Below are 18,368 nucleotides of genomic sequence, written 5' to 3'. Positions count from 1 at the left end.
TTTAAACGCAACCACCGTTTTAAGGTTCTGTCCACGGATCACCAAAAAAGGTGTGCGTTCTTTCAGCAAAACGAAAACAATTCACACACACCCCTATGTGATCTGTTTTCGTTTTGCTGAAAGAACATTGGACTGTTTTGCGATCCGTGGACAGAACCTTAAAACGGTGGTTGTGTTTAAAATTCCGTAACTTGAAAATTACATAAGTGATTTGAATGATACTTGTACTGAAAGAAAGCTTATTCTAGATTTTGAAAATATAACATGCAGAACTCCCCTGAAACAATGGTCCCAACATTTGGGTTTCGTTTTTTTTTTTACGCATCCTGTACATTGTCAGTTTTGTATATTTTAATATCTCAATTTCACAGTGTTGCCTTACCTGATCGTCTACTGTTTATTCCATGTCTATATGATTTATTGTCACATGATATTGCGATGCAGTTTTTTTTCTGGTAATGTTTAATATATCAATGTCATAGTATTGCCTCACCTGATCTGCTTACTCAATAGTTCCTAATTAACTCTAGTTCCTTCACATCTGTTCATCTATTTTATTTGTTGCTTTTTAATGACAGTTGATGCCATAGATCATACGTTATTTATGTTCTGAGCAGTTTTCTAGTGCAATATTTTTTGTCGAGTATTCCGGGGGAGTTTTTTTGGGGTCAGTTTTTTCTGGTACTTCTTAATATTTTAATGTTAATAATTTTTTTATGGGATTACTATTTTGTCCAGTTTCTGTAAATCATGCTCTATTCAGCCCTTAGCTGCGAGTCGTGATTGATAACGAATGAAATATTGTTCACAATCGAAAAACTAAATCTGTACAACAGCTCTTTATAACGATATCCTTACACTTATCCCCTAAGACAGTGCTAGCTTTTTATAATGCCCGCTATATACAAGCCATTGGCAGGCCATTATTGCATCGTGGCAGAGCCGACCCCTGGTCGAGCTCGTTATATACATACAAATGAGCTAATAACGAACAGCTACTGCGTGGTGCAATACATCAAAATAATTATGATATGGTAAAACACACCCAGCCACCGTACTCACACAAATTATTATCAGGAGGAATGGTTTACATTACGGAGACATCCCCATAGATAGGTGCACAAAAAATCCGGACACTTGAACCCTAACCTAAACCTTATTACCAATACTCTCACCAAACTTAGTATCACGCGGAATCGATTTAGGCTGTTTGAGACGATAATTTATTCAGAGAAATAGGATTTGAAACATTCGGGAGACGTTCGGACATCTCCCTAATCTACCATGTTTCCGTAAGGTACAACTTTTCAGCAAAACGTGTCCGCTTCCCTAAAATGGGTCATTTACGAGAATTGGTCTCACCTACTATAGATTTAAATTATGTTGTTAAAGCCGAATGTGAAACAATCTGATCTATAACCTCCGACGGCTTTGGCCACAAGTTTTCACGTTATGGTGTATTTTCGTTATTACATATATGGTGATTGCAAGATTTTCAGATTAAGTTCAGGTTTTTCTCATATTCCGACTAATAGTGCACGAGTCCCACAGAATCTAAAAGACTTAAAAATATACACATCAGTTAAAAGAAAGATTTATTAATGCTTTACATACAATTCTTGTTCATTATTATAATATTGAGAACCAATATTGAAGTAAATGATTTTTTTTGTCTTATCTTACGCCCGTTAGTACTTTTTTAATACCACAAATACCTTTAATGATACACTTTTTACAAACAACAGCCTCATCAACATGACAGGCCTGTCAGCCGCCTTCACATCGGGGTACAGTCTCTCAATTACAACTTAGTGTTTTCTTCGAGCACAGCAGGTGCACCAACAGAATTGACTGTCGGTGGAACATTAGTCTCCTGGGTGTTTTGTTTGGGATCAGACGCTGCTTCCTTCTTCGGTTTAACCTTTCGTCCTCTCAGTTGCTCCTTCCACAAGCCCCGTACCCTCTTGTTGAGGCAGAAGGCGATGAAGATGAAGACTCCCTGGAGGTAGTTGAGGAGGATGTAGATGTAGGAGAAGACGAGGATGCCCGTCACTGACTGAGACACGAAGCCAAAGATCCAGGTCACGCCCATAAGGACGCACAACTGGTCAAAAAAGGTAACAATGCACCTCCATTAAACCTCAAAAAAGTTGACATGCATGGTAAAACATTGAATAGAGTTCTGGTGACTTAATTTAACCCTTGTGTGGTTGCAAAAATGTGTCTAAAATTTAAGAAATTGTGCCCCTTATCGACGTTGCGCTACTTGAAAGGGCCTAAAACGCACCGTATCTGTTCCATTTGATTGGACCAATGGTATTCAGCTATTAAACTCTGAAATTACGAGCTTACCTTGGAATAGATGGCGAGCTCCTCTCTGGCGCCCTCTACTCTACCCTGCTTCCTGACGATCTGCGTAGCGCGCCGCCTACGTCGGAGTCTGACCAGCGTGAGGAGATACAACCCAGTGCTGACAATCAGACTGATGCCGACCGGTACCACGAAGACGACCACGCGAACGGTGCTGTTAGTAATCCAGCACACCGCGCCCTCTGCGTAGATCTTGGGAAGGCTGGTGCAGTTGCAGAACTGGAGGATGAGGCAAATGCCGACTACGATAAGGGGTAAGCCCCAGCCGAGGGCCATGTACGCCACCAACGTTCGACTCACACCTGAAGGTTTCTCCCGCCTCTGCACAAGAGATGTTAGTGTGCGCTCTACGTTCACAGCGACTATCGCCATGAAGGCAAATGCGGCCAACCAAGCAAAGTGCGCCACCATTGCACCAATAACACAAGCAGTGGGGTTGGGACTCAGGTAGCCAGGTATCATGAACATCAGGATGGCTGTGAACAGCGCCACCACGAGATTCATGACCAATTTTCCCGCTAGCTTTCGAAGCTCTGAGAAGACGCAGTAGGTCAGGAAAGTGGCGGCCAGAGCGAACAAGGACAGACAGCTCCCGATGAAGGAAATAACCCGACGGATGTACGGCTCTAAGCCCTCTGGCACCGGTCCTAGGAAGGAACAAACGACCGCTGTGCCGTCGGGAAAGAGAACATACTCCTCAGGGGATAGACTTGAACCGGTTGCGGCAATCTGGATAATGTCATTCGAAAGGTTCTTGTATTCAGAGTTGTCCAAAGACAGGAGAGACGAGCAGTTCAGGTCCAACATTTCAAGACAGAGAGGGAATGCTTTAGTTTTCGAGTACTGCAGACCAATGTTTTGATATTCTAAAGCATTTAACAGTGTGCCATTGTACCTTGGGGCGAGGTCGCTCACAACCACTGTGCTCTTGGAACAGAGATTGGAACTGTTGAAGGTAAACGGCAAGAGGACGGAGAGTTTTGAGATGTTACAAACTAATGCCGAATCGACGAGAGAGGCATTTTGCATGGCCTCGGCTGCTCCGTCAAAGGCTGCTTCAAAGTCAAAGACTTCAGCTGGGAAATTCAGTACGAGAAACACGGATGTAGTGGCAGGACTCTGGCCAGATGCTCCAGGAAGATTTTCAGCGGCAAATAGATTTCTCCCGAGGCTAACTCCTAGGGTTTCTGACATACACTCAGCTTCACTGGAATTGATGGAGGGTTGAGAGTAAAAGGTTGTTATCACACATTCATTGCTGACGAGGTGATACCCGGCAGTACATGTCAACACGCGGCACCTCCCTAAGAAAGGATCGTAGATCTGCCCCACTGAGCAAGACGTCCCAGTGATGGAATTGGAGGAGGTGAAATCAAAGAGAACCTCAATCGTGAAGATGTTGTCGATAGGTCCACAGATGGACGAACAATTTGTCCAGTGCGTAGGTTCACAGGAATGCGAGCATACCTGATCGCTACACGAATTATCCGCTACCACCTTCAAACCATTGCACATCACGCAGTGGGGGTTGCGATACCTCGTATCACCATCTCCGATTTTGATAGGGGCGTAGTAGGCCTTGCATCCTTTCTCTATATTGGTCCCGTGGAACTCCTCCAAGCAGGTGTCTACTAGATGGGCGGGGCACTCTCGTATGAACGGGTGTCCCTGGGGTGGCTTTATGACCCAGCCTTTAGCCGGTAAAAACATGCCAAGAGACGGGTAGTACATAATTGATGAACTTCTCGTATTCCCAGCGGCTGATATCTCCCACGGTGTCAACCTATCATACGACCTCCCGTTGCAAATGGCGCAGTAGATATTCTTAAAATCCACGCCCTGGTCGTCGTGAAGCAGCAGCGAGCCAATCACATCGCCAGCATCCACAGGCCTCTCGCATAAATCACGTGTTGGCTCGTCCGTCCATGTGATTGGACAACGGTCGACGGCCACGTAACCAATGTGAGTGAACTGGCTGCCGGTTACCCATACGCAGCCAAAGTCGTCAATGGTAAACTCCCCTCGCTCTAGTCTCGGAGGCTCAGGACCGCACATGTCCGCGTAGTCGTAACAACAATCGTCGAAGAGGCTACAAGCATCGTCGCATTGGCAGTAGTGAAATATGTAATCATGTGAGCCATTGATTGGGTGTTGTTGCTGACACTCATCACCACAGAGCTGCTTGGAACCACAAAGGTACCCCGTGTTGTTATACCCTTCAACACCTGTAGCCAGACCAAAAAATAACTTCAAATCACTTTCATACACACCACATGGCGTTTCAAAAACAATCTTATTGTACATGTACATTGATGTTGATATTCGACGAAATCGGCATACAAGTCAAGATGTGAAAATGCATGTGACTTTGTATCGATAAAATTATTGTTACCCTCCGTCTAAACTTTCGCAGGAAAGATGTCTACCAAAACGTTTCAAACTGTTTGCATTCTATGAGGTTGTGACTCAACTGAGTGAGATATGGTGAAACCATCACCTCTATGATCCGTTTCCCTTTATTCCCGACACCTCTTACCTATAAGCCCGAGGTGACTTAAATCTTCTGAAGTGCAACTTCCATACGACAATAGCAAAAACTGGTACCCAACACCGCTAGAACAACATGCACAGAGCAAGTGGAATGAACTTAATTAGTTTGCCAAATCTGTTGAAAGGGTCTAAATATGAAAACATGTGGTCAGCACCGTGACGCCTACCGGTAAAGCACTCAAGAGCAACGTAAGAAGTGCACTCCCGCAAAGCGTAATGCAGGCACTCGGTCAGACTCGTCTCGTCCCCTATGCACCCGTAGTCGACGAACAGTGTAAAGTTTGGTCGGTGTTGCGGCGCCAGTCTATCCGGAGTTACAAAGTCGTTACTCAGTGCCTCATCAGCGTGGCCCAGCTCCCGGCACACCACTTTACCCTCCTTGAGAGGAAAGAAGAGGTTGCCGCACAGGGCGCTCCACTCGTTATCCGGGCCGCAGCGGGCTTGCACTAAACGGTTGCCTGGTCCGAATGTTTCGTCGACCTGCCGGAGCTCGAAATCTGGCATGCCTACATAAACAAATACAACGATTGAACACTTATTTGGGGTCAGACATCACTTTCAGTCACTTTCACACCAGTCAACACACGCACACACCATGACACACTCTCACAGACATGTTTTACTACACTCCCAAGGACAATGCATTGTGTTTTTCTTTGTCCCTGTAAAATATCCCGTAGACTAAGCACACAAACCTACTACGGATGAACGTTTTAAATAAAGCCCAACTCCCGAGGACTAAAAAGATGTGTTATTCTCCCTCAGTCCTCGGGGGTCATGTAGAACAAGTACACAACTTGATTCCTGAAGAAGAGCAGTTTTACTGTCTCGAAACGTAGATTAAATCCACAACTCCAGCCAGCAATGCAATGGTTCTGTGTCATTCTCCCTTTCTTGCCATAATAGAACAATATAGAATCCTTGCTTGGAGCGCCCTCGAAGAGGAAATGTGACAGGTCTTTGCTCGTCTATAATATGCATGAATAGAAACTTTACTTTCAGCGTTACTGAATTTACATAAAGCCTCAGCGAAGGCGCACCATGCAGTGGGTATATTGATATCATTGCTATAAAGAAGGTAAAACACGAACCAATGCCTTATTCTCACATCAGCAATTCAATGCTATACGTCATAACGTACAGAATACTAGATGAATACCATTATAGCCTCGATCTTTATATGGCACCTACACTGACCTAGCTTTGGAACCTTAGGCCTAAGGATCTGTCTATTGGCCTACAGCTGGTTGTCCTAAATGATACTTTGAATACAGACATTAAGGACCATTCTATATAGGTGCATGCACCTATAGAATCACATAGGGTAACCTATTATATTGGCGTATTGTTTTTAAGGATATGTACCCAAAATTGGATTAAGGTAACTTTTTTTGTATTACTATTAATCTTCCTTATTGTTAACACGTGCATTACTTTTAAAGTTAAGTATTATTGTGTAAAAAAGGCATCAGCCCTTCCTTAAACTTACCTGGGTATCCACAGGTCAGCCACAGGTCATTGTCATGGGAACATGTCGGGCCGGCGCCAGGACCAAAAAGCTCAAACAGTTGCAGAGAACACCCTCCATCAAAGATACTGTCCTGGTTGTAAAAACAACCGCTAACGGACCATACTTGACTGGTCACGTTTACCAGCGAAGACTCGTTAGTGCGTCGGGCTCCCGCCTCGCTGTAGCCGCACGCGAACGAGTAGCCGGCTCGCCGGCACATCTGCCAGGCCGCCGCGGTAGGCAGGTCGGTGTAACACATGACGATCCAGGGCGAGTCGGGAGACCAGCGAATGAGCACTCGTCCCTCGTTGGGGGCGCTGCCGTCAATGAGTTGGATGTCCACATCCTCGATCTGTCCGAAATTAGCTGCCAATAAAAACATTAATCGCGCTCTCATTAGTCGTGGGTATAAAGATGCAAAACAAAGTGCTCAGTTCCGTAAACACAAGAATAAAAGCTAGAATCTACATTTAAGAATATCATGGTCATATGCATTGCCAAACATGAAGAACGCATAGGCCTACCCTGGCTATTAAAAATTATGCTAAATTATCTCAACACTAAACTTCCGTTACTTCATTGTAATAGGTTGCCACGAACAAAATTAAAAAGCAAACGTTTCGAACTGTGAACGTGTAGGTCTGTATCTCAGCATGCATGAACTGAATCAGAACAACAGTTCACAATGCATGACAGTACGCCCTCAAGCGTTTGTTTCAAGGACGCCACATGTGAATTGTACATGTTTTAATTGTATTGTTATTCGTTGTTGGCATGTGGTACAACCGCGGATCCTCTACACATAATGAAAAACTCGTATGTAAATGAAGTCATTGTTGTTAACAAAAATTAACTCCACGTTCAATTCTGATGGACAGTTGTGGTGCCAAAAATGGCCACTGTGGGAATAACTTGTTAAGCAATTGTATTCATAATTACTGAAAACAATATTAGTGTCCTAGTTTGAAGTTTAATATTAACGGTGGCTGCTGCACGACTTTTAATATTAACGGGTCTTTATGTTTACGAATGCCCTTTACAAGCACTTCAGAAGTTGACTTCAAACATGCTGGTATACAATAAACCCATTTCATCTTTCAAGGGGATCAACATTCTCGAAACTGCCATCTCTGATTAAAATTTCCTCAGAGGTCAACTTGAGCTAGATTGCATTTGGTACCTGCAACTATTTATTCCTCAAACGATTCGAATCAATGACGAGCGCCAAAAGGCAATTAAATTTCACACAGCGCCAACTAAATCGCAATAAAAATTGTAAACTACTGAAGTACAAAATAATTTACAAGAAAAAAATAACACATAATTATGCAAATCTAAATCCAACAACTTTTTCTGTAGACCACGCATGCTACATCTGAAAAGTCAAGTGACAGTTTATCCGTTTTGAGCGCATGTTGGGCATGGCGCATGTGGGATGCCATCAAGCAAATTATTCACACAGAGAGGTAACGTCATCTTGACGAGGTCTTTAAAATATAGCGTTTAAAAAGATTACAATTTTTTTGTTTGTTAATTAACTTGATCAGCAAAATTACAGCCACGAGAACACCGACCTTGCGTTTCCACGATGTCAGGTCTCAGAAGAAGCACCAAGAAGGACGATAAGAGCACCTGTAATTTTGCCATCGGAACCTGCGCTTGTTTACTCATGAAGAATCTGTCGACGAGATTTTCCTTTACCGCTGCATCTTGGGATTTGACAGTCCCTAGATCTTCAGATTTTCTGGAACAAGAAACAAAGACGGCGTTGAATGTCTTCAAAAATGGGATTGGATGGAACACAAGTTGTGGCAAGTGCTTGAGATATTATAAAGCCTTTTTGAATACATTTCGACATAAACATTAAATTAAAGATTTATTTTATTAATAAACAGTGTAACCGTCTTTCGTGCATGAACATGACAGACGAACTAACCTTTTTTGTAAATGAAATTTTGATATTTTCGTTTCACTGCTCCAAAACTCCTTTAATTGCAAATGTCTCTGTAAGGACCTATAGTGGGGCGCTAGTAGTCAGATAAAGATGGGCCGTGTTGATTAGACATTTGTTACGGGCTGGATGGATGGTCTATGCACGGAACCGTGATTGCAATGTGCAGATAATGGTGGGATGCTCGACAGCGTTACGGGGTAATCCTGTACGATAGCACTGCCCGGGAGTCAGTGGGGTACAAAGAGGGCATTTAGCTGCCACTCTCGTGGACCAGCAAATTATGGCAATCGAGAACGCTGACTGAAATGCTTTGTTCTTATCATTGTCAATATTTCTAGAGCTTTTTCAATGTTAATGCAGCCAATCCAAGTGAGCGATCCTAGCCTGATCGAAAGCTCATCGGATCCCACGAAATGAGTCTTAAGAACCAATAGAATGGGCAATCTCTTCTCTTCATTTTGGTGTATCACTCACTTATCTCAATGCATACAGATATGTAGATATTGTATGGGTAAAAATGTTGACTGTTTCTATTGATTTCCATTACTCAACATGTGGGTCAGTTTGGCGTACCTAGCGGTACTTTAATTCCTCGCCTCCCGCAGCTGTGACCCAGGTTCGAATCCTGCCTGGGCCAATATGAGAATTGGGTTCAGTCCCTGCCTGATTCCGTGGGTTTTCCCCAGAATAGTCATCTGGGGTTTACCTTCCACATCTAAAACTGTACTTTCTGCACCATGTCTTCTCTAGTTTCTGGTCCCATGGTGGCACACCAGTAGATTCTGAATAAATAAAATAAAAGCACTTAAAGGATTATCGCTAGCTGTGTATCACATTGTTCGGATGGAGCTCAACTAAGCAGTTAACAGCTACAATTATGCCCTATACCCAAAGCCAAAGACAGGAGTGGAGATGTACTTTGCAATGGATAGCAGTGCGATGCACCTTGTTCTAATGGCAGGAAATGGCGGCTGATCAGTCATATTCTACACGCTCATCCTTGTCTGTTTGCTAAAAGCCTCTGCGGAAGTACAATAACCGGAAGCACATCCATTTGTGACCCGGGGCTCCGCAAACAAGTGAACGGTTCAATTTTAATGGAGTCGAGACTTTAGGTTGTGGAAAATGTGTAGATCACTCTAAAAAAACCCATAAAAACAACAAATGATTTTGACTTTGTATGCCCAAAAATGAACCTTCAAAAGGAACCAATTACACGAAAATTGAAGTGGTTGGTTTCAGATGGGATAAAATCGGTTGATAAAATACCCTTTGAAGCAAAACAAAATAAATCATTTCTCTTCTGGACTAACTTGATTGTTCCAAACATAAATACGTCTTTGACGTTTTTGTGACATGTTTACCCGACCGTAGGTGCACAAGTCAATGTGGTCTGAGTGCATCTAATACGAAAACAAGAGAGACACCATAAAACAAAATCAACCAAACAACTGTCAAGACACTCGGCATGTAGAAAGTCCGCTATTGTTATTTTTTTCATTCATATTCATAACTCCCCTCTGTACTTTCTGAAGTGGTTCGTGTATTTTTAAGAGCTGGGTTATCAGAAGTGTGGAGGCCGTTCGAGCAAGGTTGACCATCCGGTTGACAGTAGCCGTGACGCGCGCGTCATTGGTGAGGTCATTCAAGAGTACACTATTTAGCTGTGGCATTCACAGCGCACCGGTATATTCTGGTATAAACGTGCTGTGTTCGTCCTTGGAGTTGGGTTGCGCCGGAAAGAAATTCTTCCGTTCACGTTTGATTTTGTTTCTAGGTGACTGGTTCAAATCAATAACAGGGATTGTTTCGATTTCACGGACCAGTTTGGTCAGCAGTGCTCCACACAATTGCGTGGGAAGATAGTGCATACCTGAATTGTCAGAGGAATATTATCACATGTATTATTAGCTGTACAGTGTCATCACGTTCGATAGCGTTCTGATACTCTTTCAAACTCCACAACATTATTAAAGGTAAGTTCAATTGCTTCGTATATTAACTCTTGTAAAAACAGTAAAAAGTGTACTCGTAATTGTTATCATTTTAGTTAAGTTATGATCTTCCTAAACGTCCATGGGGTTTGAAGATTGTCTGTTGTGTGTGGCTACATGATATAACCGATAGTTATTCTGGCGAGTTTTATCACCATTTACCGACATAAGTTCGTTTGAGCGGACTCATGATCCCTGGCTACCCGGCTATTGCCTGGTTGTGAAGAAAAAAATAGCGAAATTTTGTTTAAATAGTCCAAACATAATGATGCCACACTTTGTTTAACTATTGTCTTTCTATGGGGTTTTGACATCATTCTGTCGGAGGGAAGAGAAATATATTACTTCTTTTTGGAAGAATAGATTCATTGTGCTACCTTTTGAGGCGGAATTGGCAAAAACGGCAAGATGTAAAATGTCTCTCAGTATATTTAGTTCTGATAGGAATTGTCCTGCTTAGTCCTGCTTAGTTCAAAATAACTAGCCCTGCTTATTATCTACTTTCGCCAAGTAGGTTGGAAGGCAGTGACACTTAGTTCTCGCAATTGTCTTCACTGAGGCTGAGTGAGATTAGTTTGGTCTCAACGTTTCGACGTACCTGCTCATATCATCGTCAGGAGACTTCCAACCTACTTAGCGAAAGTAGATAATAAGCAGGACAAGTTGTTTTTGAACTAAGCAGGGGCAGTTGTTATCAGCACTAAATCTACGACAGTACTCCACCATGCAAAGCCTGAAATCATATATAAGACATAATTTACGCACACATCACTACGGCATCCAGTCAAGATAGTTTTCCCTTCACGTGGGCGAAGAAAGCGTTTGATGCAGTTTTAGTCTAGTTCCTGTCCTGTTGATCAACTGATAAGCCGTCCTTTTGATGGGCGGGACTAACTGCTGCCCCGTACATTTCGCACCAACTGGATAAGCAACACTATAGCCGTTTAGCTAGTTTATTACATTGTATATAAAACTGGTTATAGTCGAGTTGGTTGACAGGGTATCTATAATACAGGACTTACCATGTAAAAACGTAACCTCCTGTCGTCTCAATGAGATCACATCTCAAGACACTAATTAAGACGGAAGTAATGGATATACTTTATGGGAGATTCGCAGATTAACCAAGAAACTATGACTTGAAAGGCCGACTACTTCGTAATGCCACATCTAAGTCTTCCACCAGAACTAAAAACATACTGCTGGTTCCTATACGTAGCTGGGATTTTATTCTCGTTTATCGCTGCCAAAAACTTGCCCTTGAACTAATACATTTTATATGTCGTCTTCCAAAGATTTGCTGGTATTGTCCAAGTGGAAAAATACACTGATTTATGTGACCTACAATCCTTTTTGACCAGGTTCCCGACAAGAAGAGTAATAAAAGCAGATTCACGACAAACATGCCTGGATAATTCCACTAAAAATGAGCCAAGAAATCCGCACCAACAATCTCTCATATTGTCCCATTTGGTTCTGAGTTCTTAGTTTTTAACAAATAGTCAACGACGACTTCCCAGTATTCTTGGGTGTTCGTTTGAAAGTAACTTTCGTTTTGGTAAAAAAAACAAAAAACAAAAACAAATGTTTAATTTTGTACAAATTAACTCAGTATGTCAGGGAAAGTGCCCCAAGCCCAAGTATCCTTGTTGCTAGGAGATCGCTTTGTTTGAGCTTCTTCATACCTTTTAGTATCAAATGAATAACTAAATCATTTTAAGTCTCCTTTGTGTTATTAAAAGGTCGTGACGTCATTTCAGGATGAGGCTACGAGGGTGGAATATTGTCCTCATTGTCCTGAGTCTAGTGAGCCCAAGTTGCCTCCAGTTCACGTTAACCACAGGTACGTTCTAATTGAGAAATATGTCCAGTGTCCACTAACGCTCGTGTGTACTTTTAATCAACTTTTCAAAATATCTCGCGTCAATTTAGTAGAGGGCTATCTTTTGAAGAACATTGAATTTAATTCGATATACTTCAACTTCATCCCATATTTGGATATATTATGTAGTCCTCACTCAAAGAATGGCACCCACCGCTACATTTTTATCCTCTTTTTCCAGAACATTGAAAAATGTTTGAGGTCAACCATAGATCGGAAAACATTGATAATTGTGTTAAAGACCCAAAGCCCTTGTAAATTGATTCTTTGTGTTATTTATTTTCTTTATGATTTCCTTTGCTGAACATCAAGGCCGGATATCTACAGACGACTTCCGCTTGGTGGGTGGCAGCGCCCTCAACGAGGGCCGCCTTCAGATCAGACATCCACCCGACGGTAGCTGGTCCACCGTGTGCACAGACGTCAGCGCCATCGACGACGCCATTGCGTTTGCACTATGTGCCCGGGTAGGTTACCAGCTAGCCTGCGAGTACGGAGCTGGTGACGAGTTCGGCAGCGCCGGCCCAATTGCAGATCTGGGCCCGATTGAGGAAGTGATCTTTGGGGCTTGCGAACTTGGTCCCACGTTCACAGAGCAGGACTGTGAAATTACCGGGTTCCCATCTGGGAGCGACGCCTGTCCTCCGAACAGCCAGGACTTTTGGCTTCACTGTGCCTCAGGTAAAGATGAAACGAATAGTAAATTTGCTGCCACCTTGCGTTCTAAAATGTGTAGTCGAGAGGACAATATTTTGTGATGGCACAACATTTTGAAAGTCAAAATTATCAAACTAGAATGGTTGGTTGATCGTTGAATGTATGACAATTTTATTACAATACACTTTGAGTAAGACATAAATTATCATCTTTATAGCGCCCTCAACTGTGTGCACCTAATATTCAAATCTTGATTATTCGCAATATCAGAACAATATTTTATCAGACGTTATTCATTTTCATTCTGTACCCTTTGCTCCACAGGTCCGGGTGATCTTGAGCTCCGCTTGGCCTACCCCTTGTCCCACTACACGGGGACGGTCCAAGCTCGGTGCCGGGGCACCCAGGCCTGGTCCTCTGTCTGCTCGACCAGCTCATGGGACCGTCGTGACGCGGAGGTTGCGTGCCGCCATCTTGGATTCTCTTTTGTTGCCGAGCGTGCCGTCACCAGTTCTTCGAAACTGGACCCAGCCTCGATCCCGGCACGCGTCGTCATTTCGGAGTTTGGTTGCGCTGGGAACGAGACTGATCTTCTGCAGTGTGGGCTGGGACTGACGAGATCGTCGTGCACAGTTTTTCCCCGATTGTCTTGCGGAATTGGTACAAATGTTGTCTTTTTATTCTAATAACGAACCTGATTTATTGTAAATGGGGTGAATGAATGTCCTTATGTCCCAATCTTTCAGATCTACCTTCAGAATTATTGTTCATATCTTCTGGGTAAGGTTTCTAATGAGACAAGTTGTTTTTATTGCTCAGACTCTCTACGCGTAATACGTTTTCATTTTGTGTTAAAGTTGTACTGTTGATTTTCGAGAATATTGAAGCTATCTGAGGATTGAAGTTATGTTTTTATTCCTTTTCCGGCAGAAACCACCAAATATGGACCCGACGTGGGCCTTTGTGGTAACCGCCACCTTTGTGGCCCGAATTGTACCCAACAGCGCGACACTACCAACTTCCCGAGAAGTAACTGCCATTGTGACGACGCATGTGTCGTCTTCGGTGACTGTTGCTATGACTACCAGGCGAACTGTAACCCCGAGTCACGTGATCCACCGACGTCCCTGAACGGGCTTCCTATTGGTTGGTATGACTGCGTGGACGTGCCGGGGTTCGATACCACTTTCGATGGGTATTACTTAGTGCAGATCTGCCCCGATTCTTGGTATGGGAGCGAGGTGCGAGAATTGTGTGAGCTACCAGCGAATGACTCGGATGTGTTTCGGTCCATCCCAGTCTATAACAACGCTACCTTTGCTCAGTACAAGAACATCTACTGTGCGCTGTGCCACGGCGAGTCACATGAAGAGGTTATATCTTGGACCGTGGAAGCGCGCTATTCAAGGCATGGAGCAGGTGCACCGTTTCTTCCCAACTTTGGCTTAGGACCGCCGGGCTTGGGCGGTGTTTACACCGGTAAATTTGTGGTCAGTACGCCGGAGCTGCCGGGGGTAGACCTCCGGAGATGCTCGGTTCCCGCCATCGACACGTGTCTTGAGGAATACCGGGGGAGTGAGACCGAGAGAGGGTGTAAGGAGTTCGCAGCATCCGTGATGTACCGACCCTCGGCCTTCTCAGGATCCATAACCAATTACCGGAATGCCTACTGCAGCAGGTGCAACAATCTGGCTCTGACTTTGGGTGACTCTTGCGATTATGATTACTGCGAAGACGTGTGTGGGGAGGGTCCCTGGTCACGATGCAATAGAAGGTGCGCCTCGCCTGAGGGATTTCTCACCATCGATGTCTTGTTCAACTTCAGGAGCGAGGGCAGCTCAATGACAGGCACGGTCTCCTGTGCGACGGGGGAAGTGTACGATCCGTTCCTCGGCAGTTGCCGGCTCTTGTCCTGCTCCCCTGGCTACGAGGTCAAAGGTGGCGAGTGCGTCAAGATTGTAGCACCACCTACAATCAAACCGGACCAGCCAGACGTTGGCGGCGCTTTTGCGTATAACCCAAATAACACGGTCAACGTGGAGCTGGTGGATTGTCTGAGGTCGCTGTTTGGTCAGAAATCACAGAGCATCGTCTACTGGGATGCAACTGTGGACAATTCCTCGCTGACACGCACGGTTAACCTTCTCGCGGGAAACGAAACAGCGGTGGATGATCTGAACAGCGCCCTCAGTCGCCTTGCAAACAGTAGTTGGTGTAACGTGACCCAGGTGGCGTTTTTCCTCGAGTTTATGAGTGTCCTTCCGGTGGCCTACTGCTTGGAGTTCACTGCAACTGGACTCAGCCTGTTTGAAGGTTATTTCGGTTCAGATAACACTACAAAGGTCACTCGCGTGTCACAGTTTGACTACGATACTTCCGTTGGCGTCTACAACCTCTCTGCAATCGACATTGTGTGTCTAGGAAGCAACCTGACCTGCCCTTCAATTGTAACACTGACCTCAACAGATATTTCAATGTTTGAAAACGGGAATGAAACAGTCGTAGTATACATGCATTCTGGGCTTGTGTTGCCAGTGGGATCGTACGTCATTCTTGCCGATGGGAGCGTGGTTGTGTGTTCCGATGTTGTGATTGTAACCCCAACCCCTGGACCACCGACTGCAACAGAACTGGCGTACCGCTACCTCTACCTCGTTCTCACGATTCTGTCGCTTATGGCGCTCTTAGTGACGTTCGTGGTGTACACCTTACTTCCCGCACTGCGAAACTTGGCCGGCCTGTGCATCATGAACTTCGTGGTGGCGCTCTTCCTGGCCAATCTCCTCCTGCTGTTGAATGGGTTCTTTGTCGAGGTGCCCGCACTGTGTCTGGTTGCCGCCCCCCTCATCCACCTCACCTGGCTTGCGGCGTTCATGTGGATGCTGACGTTGTCGTTAAACGTGGCGCGTACCATCACCAGCAAAGTGATCGACAAATCCAAGGCGTCCGCGACCAGACCATTGTTGCTGTATATGTTATTCGCCTGGGGAACGTCGCTGGTAATCGTCTGCGTGTGTATAGCGCTTCACTTCTGTCAATGCGCTGGTAGCGGACCCATCTATGCCAGCGAGATTAGCTGCTACATTGTCAACTCAAAAGTCAACTTGTATGCGTTCGGCGTCCCCGTGGCTCTCACGCTGACGATTAGTATTTGTCTCTTCGTGTTCACCGTAGTTAATCTCCGCATCTCGCGAAGTTCGACGAGAATGGCACGGAACGAGACGAGAATACAGGAGGCGAAGGTGGAGTTCGTCATCTACGTCAGGGTACGTTTTAAAAACAGGGTGACCGTTTTAGCTGATTATCGGCTAACTTTGACATATTTTTTGTTAAAAAAACGAGTTTGACAGAAAATTTGACAGAATGGATTTTTTTGGCAGATTTCTGGCAGAATTCTGCAAAAACGGTTATATGACAGAAAAACAGCAAATTTGAACAAAAAATGGTACACATTTGCTTTAAAAAGCTTCAATATTTTCAAACAAACCCTTGCATCATGGGACAGGTTGGCTGGTCTAGGTGCTGATGTTCAGTGGGAAACGGACTTGGTCGTGGCCGGATCCACGTTTTGCCCGAAATTTACGCGATAATTTCATGACATCTTTATGTGACAATAGATTGTTTATACTGTAATTTGAATCTTAATGAAGGCAACACTACCGATCTGCCTGTGATTTTAAGTGTTTATAGTGTATTTCGAGTAATTCTGGGGAGGATTTTTGATGTGCATTTAGCAGAATTTGGCTCTGACCTTATGGTCACCCTGGTATTGAATCTGACTATAGGTAGAGTTGGTAAGGGGTCTATCAGGAAACATCACACCCGCTTGTTTGGTTTATAGTTGGGGGCGTATTTTCCCACAACAGAAACAAATATCCATTGCCGGAACCACTAAACAATTTGGGAAGTTCCACTTTAAGATCCACGAAACTAATACCCGATACAATAGTATCGTATATGGCAGCTGGGTGATGGGATTGTGCCTTTTTATATGGGCATGGAATCTGGTACACAGTCAGAGTATGTCATGGGAAAATGATTTTGGCTATAGGGCCATTGCAGATTTGTCCTTTGAAAAAGATACAGGTGGAATAACAAGCAACGGCAGCCATTTTAACAATTTTGACAATTGCTCGTTTGTCTACATAACGTTTTTCAAAGGACAAATCTGCGATGGCCGTAGCCAATTATCTTTCTCATGACATACTCTATGTGCCAAATTCCAGGCTTGTATCATCATAGGAACAGTTCCCCAAAATTTCTCCCCAATCTGCCCCGCTGCAAGGGCCAAGTGCGGGACAAAACTTGTCCGCATCTTAATACCGGACAACAATATTTTAACGAGATGACGTACCTATAGATTTCACCTTGTTCCCGGTGTATTCTTGTCCCGCAGCTGAGTGTTCTCATGGGAGTGAGTTGGATCTTCGGCTTCCTGACCCAGGTCGTCCAGGGCTACGCCATGCTGTTCATCTTCGTCATCCTCAACTCCTTGCAAGGCTTCTTGATCTTCCTGAGCTTCTGTTTCACGGCACGGGTCCGAGGCCTGCTGGCGGAGAGATTCGGCGGGGGCTGCCGCTCCCCGAAACGGCAGAAGACCAGGCGAAGGGCCGCTGCTCATTTAGACACCGGGGACACGCACAGCCAGACTAATCCATCGCATACAGCCAACACCTACACAACAAAGTTGTAAACAGTTGACATATGTCATATAAAGGAACAGAAAATTGAGTAGAGTGTGTAATGAACCCACCACCATCACATTACAACTCCAGAGCTCTTAATGAGTTCCTTTCCCGCTTATTAAATTGAAGGTGTTGGATTAATTTGTTCACGCCATACTCAATTGACTCAAGGAGAACGGGTTCATATTGCTATATTTAATGTTATAATTGAAATACATGTAAGAAATAACTAATAATGATGCATATAACGTATATATAGCGCCATAAATTGAAATATATATATTTCAGTAAAGGATACAATTGTTTGTCTGTATTTTTGTTTGAAATCAAATTATGTAATTGCCTTTAATTCGTGGTTTTTTTCCACTATATATTTTGTTGGCATCATTTGTCTTTGTTTTCTGGTTCATATGTTTAAGATTTTGAAAAAAAACTGAAAGTCGTATAAAATTGTGAGCTTTTTAAATGATCATGTTGAGAAGCAGTTGTAAATTGTACGAACTATATTGAATTAAATAATATCACAGTTCTTTTAAAACTCTTTTTATTTAGCCATTGTTGAGTCTTTTATTATCACAACCTATAAAAAGTGTAAACTTTGTAATATTTTATATCTGTCAGCTTGTTAGTACACGCGATATAAAACACATTGCCCCCCAAACCTGGGTCCCAGGTACTCACAACATTATTGACGTAGCCTTAATTGACCTCGCAGTGCAGTGCGCATGACAAACATCATTGTCGTGTCCCCCCCCCCCCCCCCCGC

General features: G+C 43.9%; 2 protein-coding genes across 4 annotated transcripts; one reads left to right on the top strand and one right to left on the bottom strand.

Annotated features, from left to right (window-relative positions):
• Positions 1-280: 280 nt before the first annotated feature.
• On the bottom strand, positions 281-17,354 carry LOC119724727. Of its 2 annotated transcripts, none has more exons than XM_038195913.1 (6): positions 17,272-17,354; positions 8,005-8,174; positions 6,410-6,796; positions 5,088-5,426; positions 2,353-4,595; positions 281-2,104 (listed from the first exon to the last, which is right to left on the bottom strand). In XM_038195913.1, the coding sequence occupies exons 1-6, from the start codon at positions 17,325-17,327 to the stop codon at positions 1,802-1,804; spliced, it is 3,498 nt and encodes a 1,165-aa protein (XP_038051841.1). In that variant the 5' UTR covers positions 17,328-17,354; the 3' UTR covers positions 281-1,801. The 2 variants fall into 2 exon arrangements, with proteins under 2 accessions (XP_038051841.1, XP_038051842.1); XM_038195914.1 differs by lacking the exon at positions 17,272-17,354 and adding an exon at positions 11,401-11,713.
• Positions 9,699-18,247, top strand: LOC119724728. 2 transcript variants are annotated; one of them, XM_038195916.1, is made up of 6 exons: positions 9,699-10,360; positions 12,139-12,221; positions 12,573-12,941; positions 13,242-13,577; positions 13,848-16,183; positions 17,314-18,247. In XM_038195916.1, exons 2-6 carry the CDS (start codon positions 12,140-12,142, stop codon positions 17,608-17,610), a joined length of 3,420 nt encoding a protein of 1,139 aa, XP_038051844.1. In that variant the 5' UTR covers positions 9,699-10,360; position 12,139; the 3' UTR covers positions 17,611-18,247. The 2 variants fall into 2 exon arrangements, with proteins under 2 accessions (XP_038051844.1, XP_038051843.1); XM_038195915.1 differs by having other exon boundaries at positions 12,121-12,221.
• Positions 18,248-18,368: the final 121 nt, after the last annotated feature.

The sequence above is a fragment of the Patiria miniata genome, unplaced genomic scaffold (assembly GCF_015706575.1).
Source record: "Patiria miniata isolate m_02_andy unplaced genomic scaffold, ASM1570657v1 HiC_scaffold_18, whole genome shotgun sequence".
Lineage (NCBI taxonomy): Eukaryota > Metazoa > Echinodermata > Asteroidea > Valvatida > Asterinidae > Patiria > Patiria miniata.
This window is presented reverse-complemented; position numbering and strand designations above follow the sequence as displayed.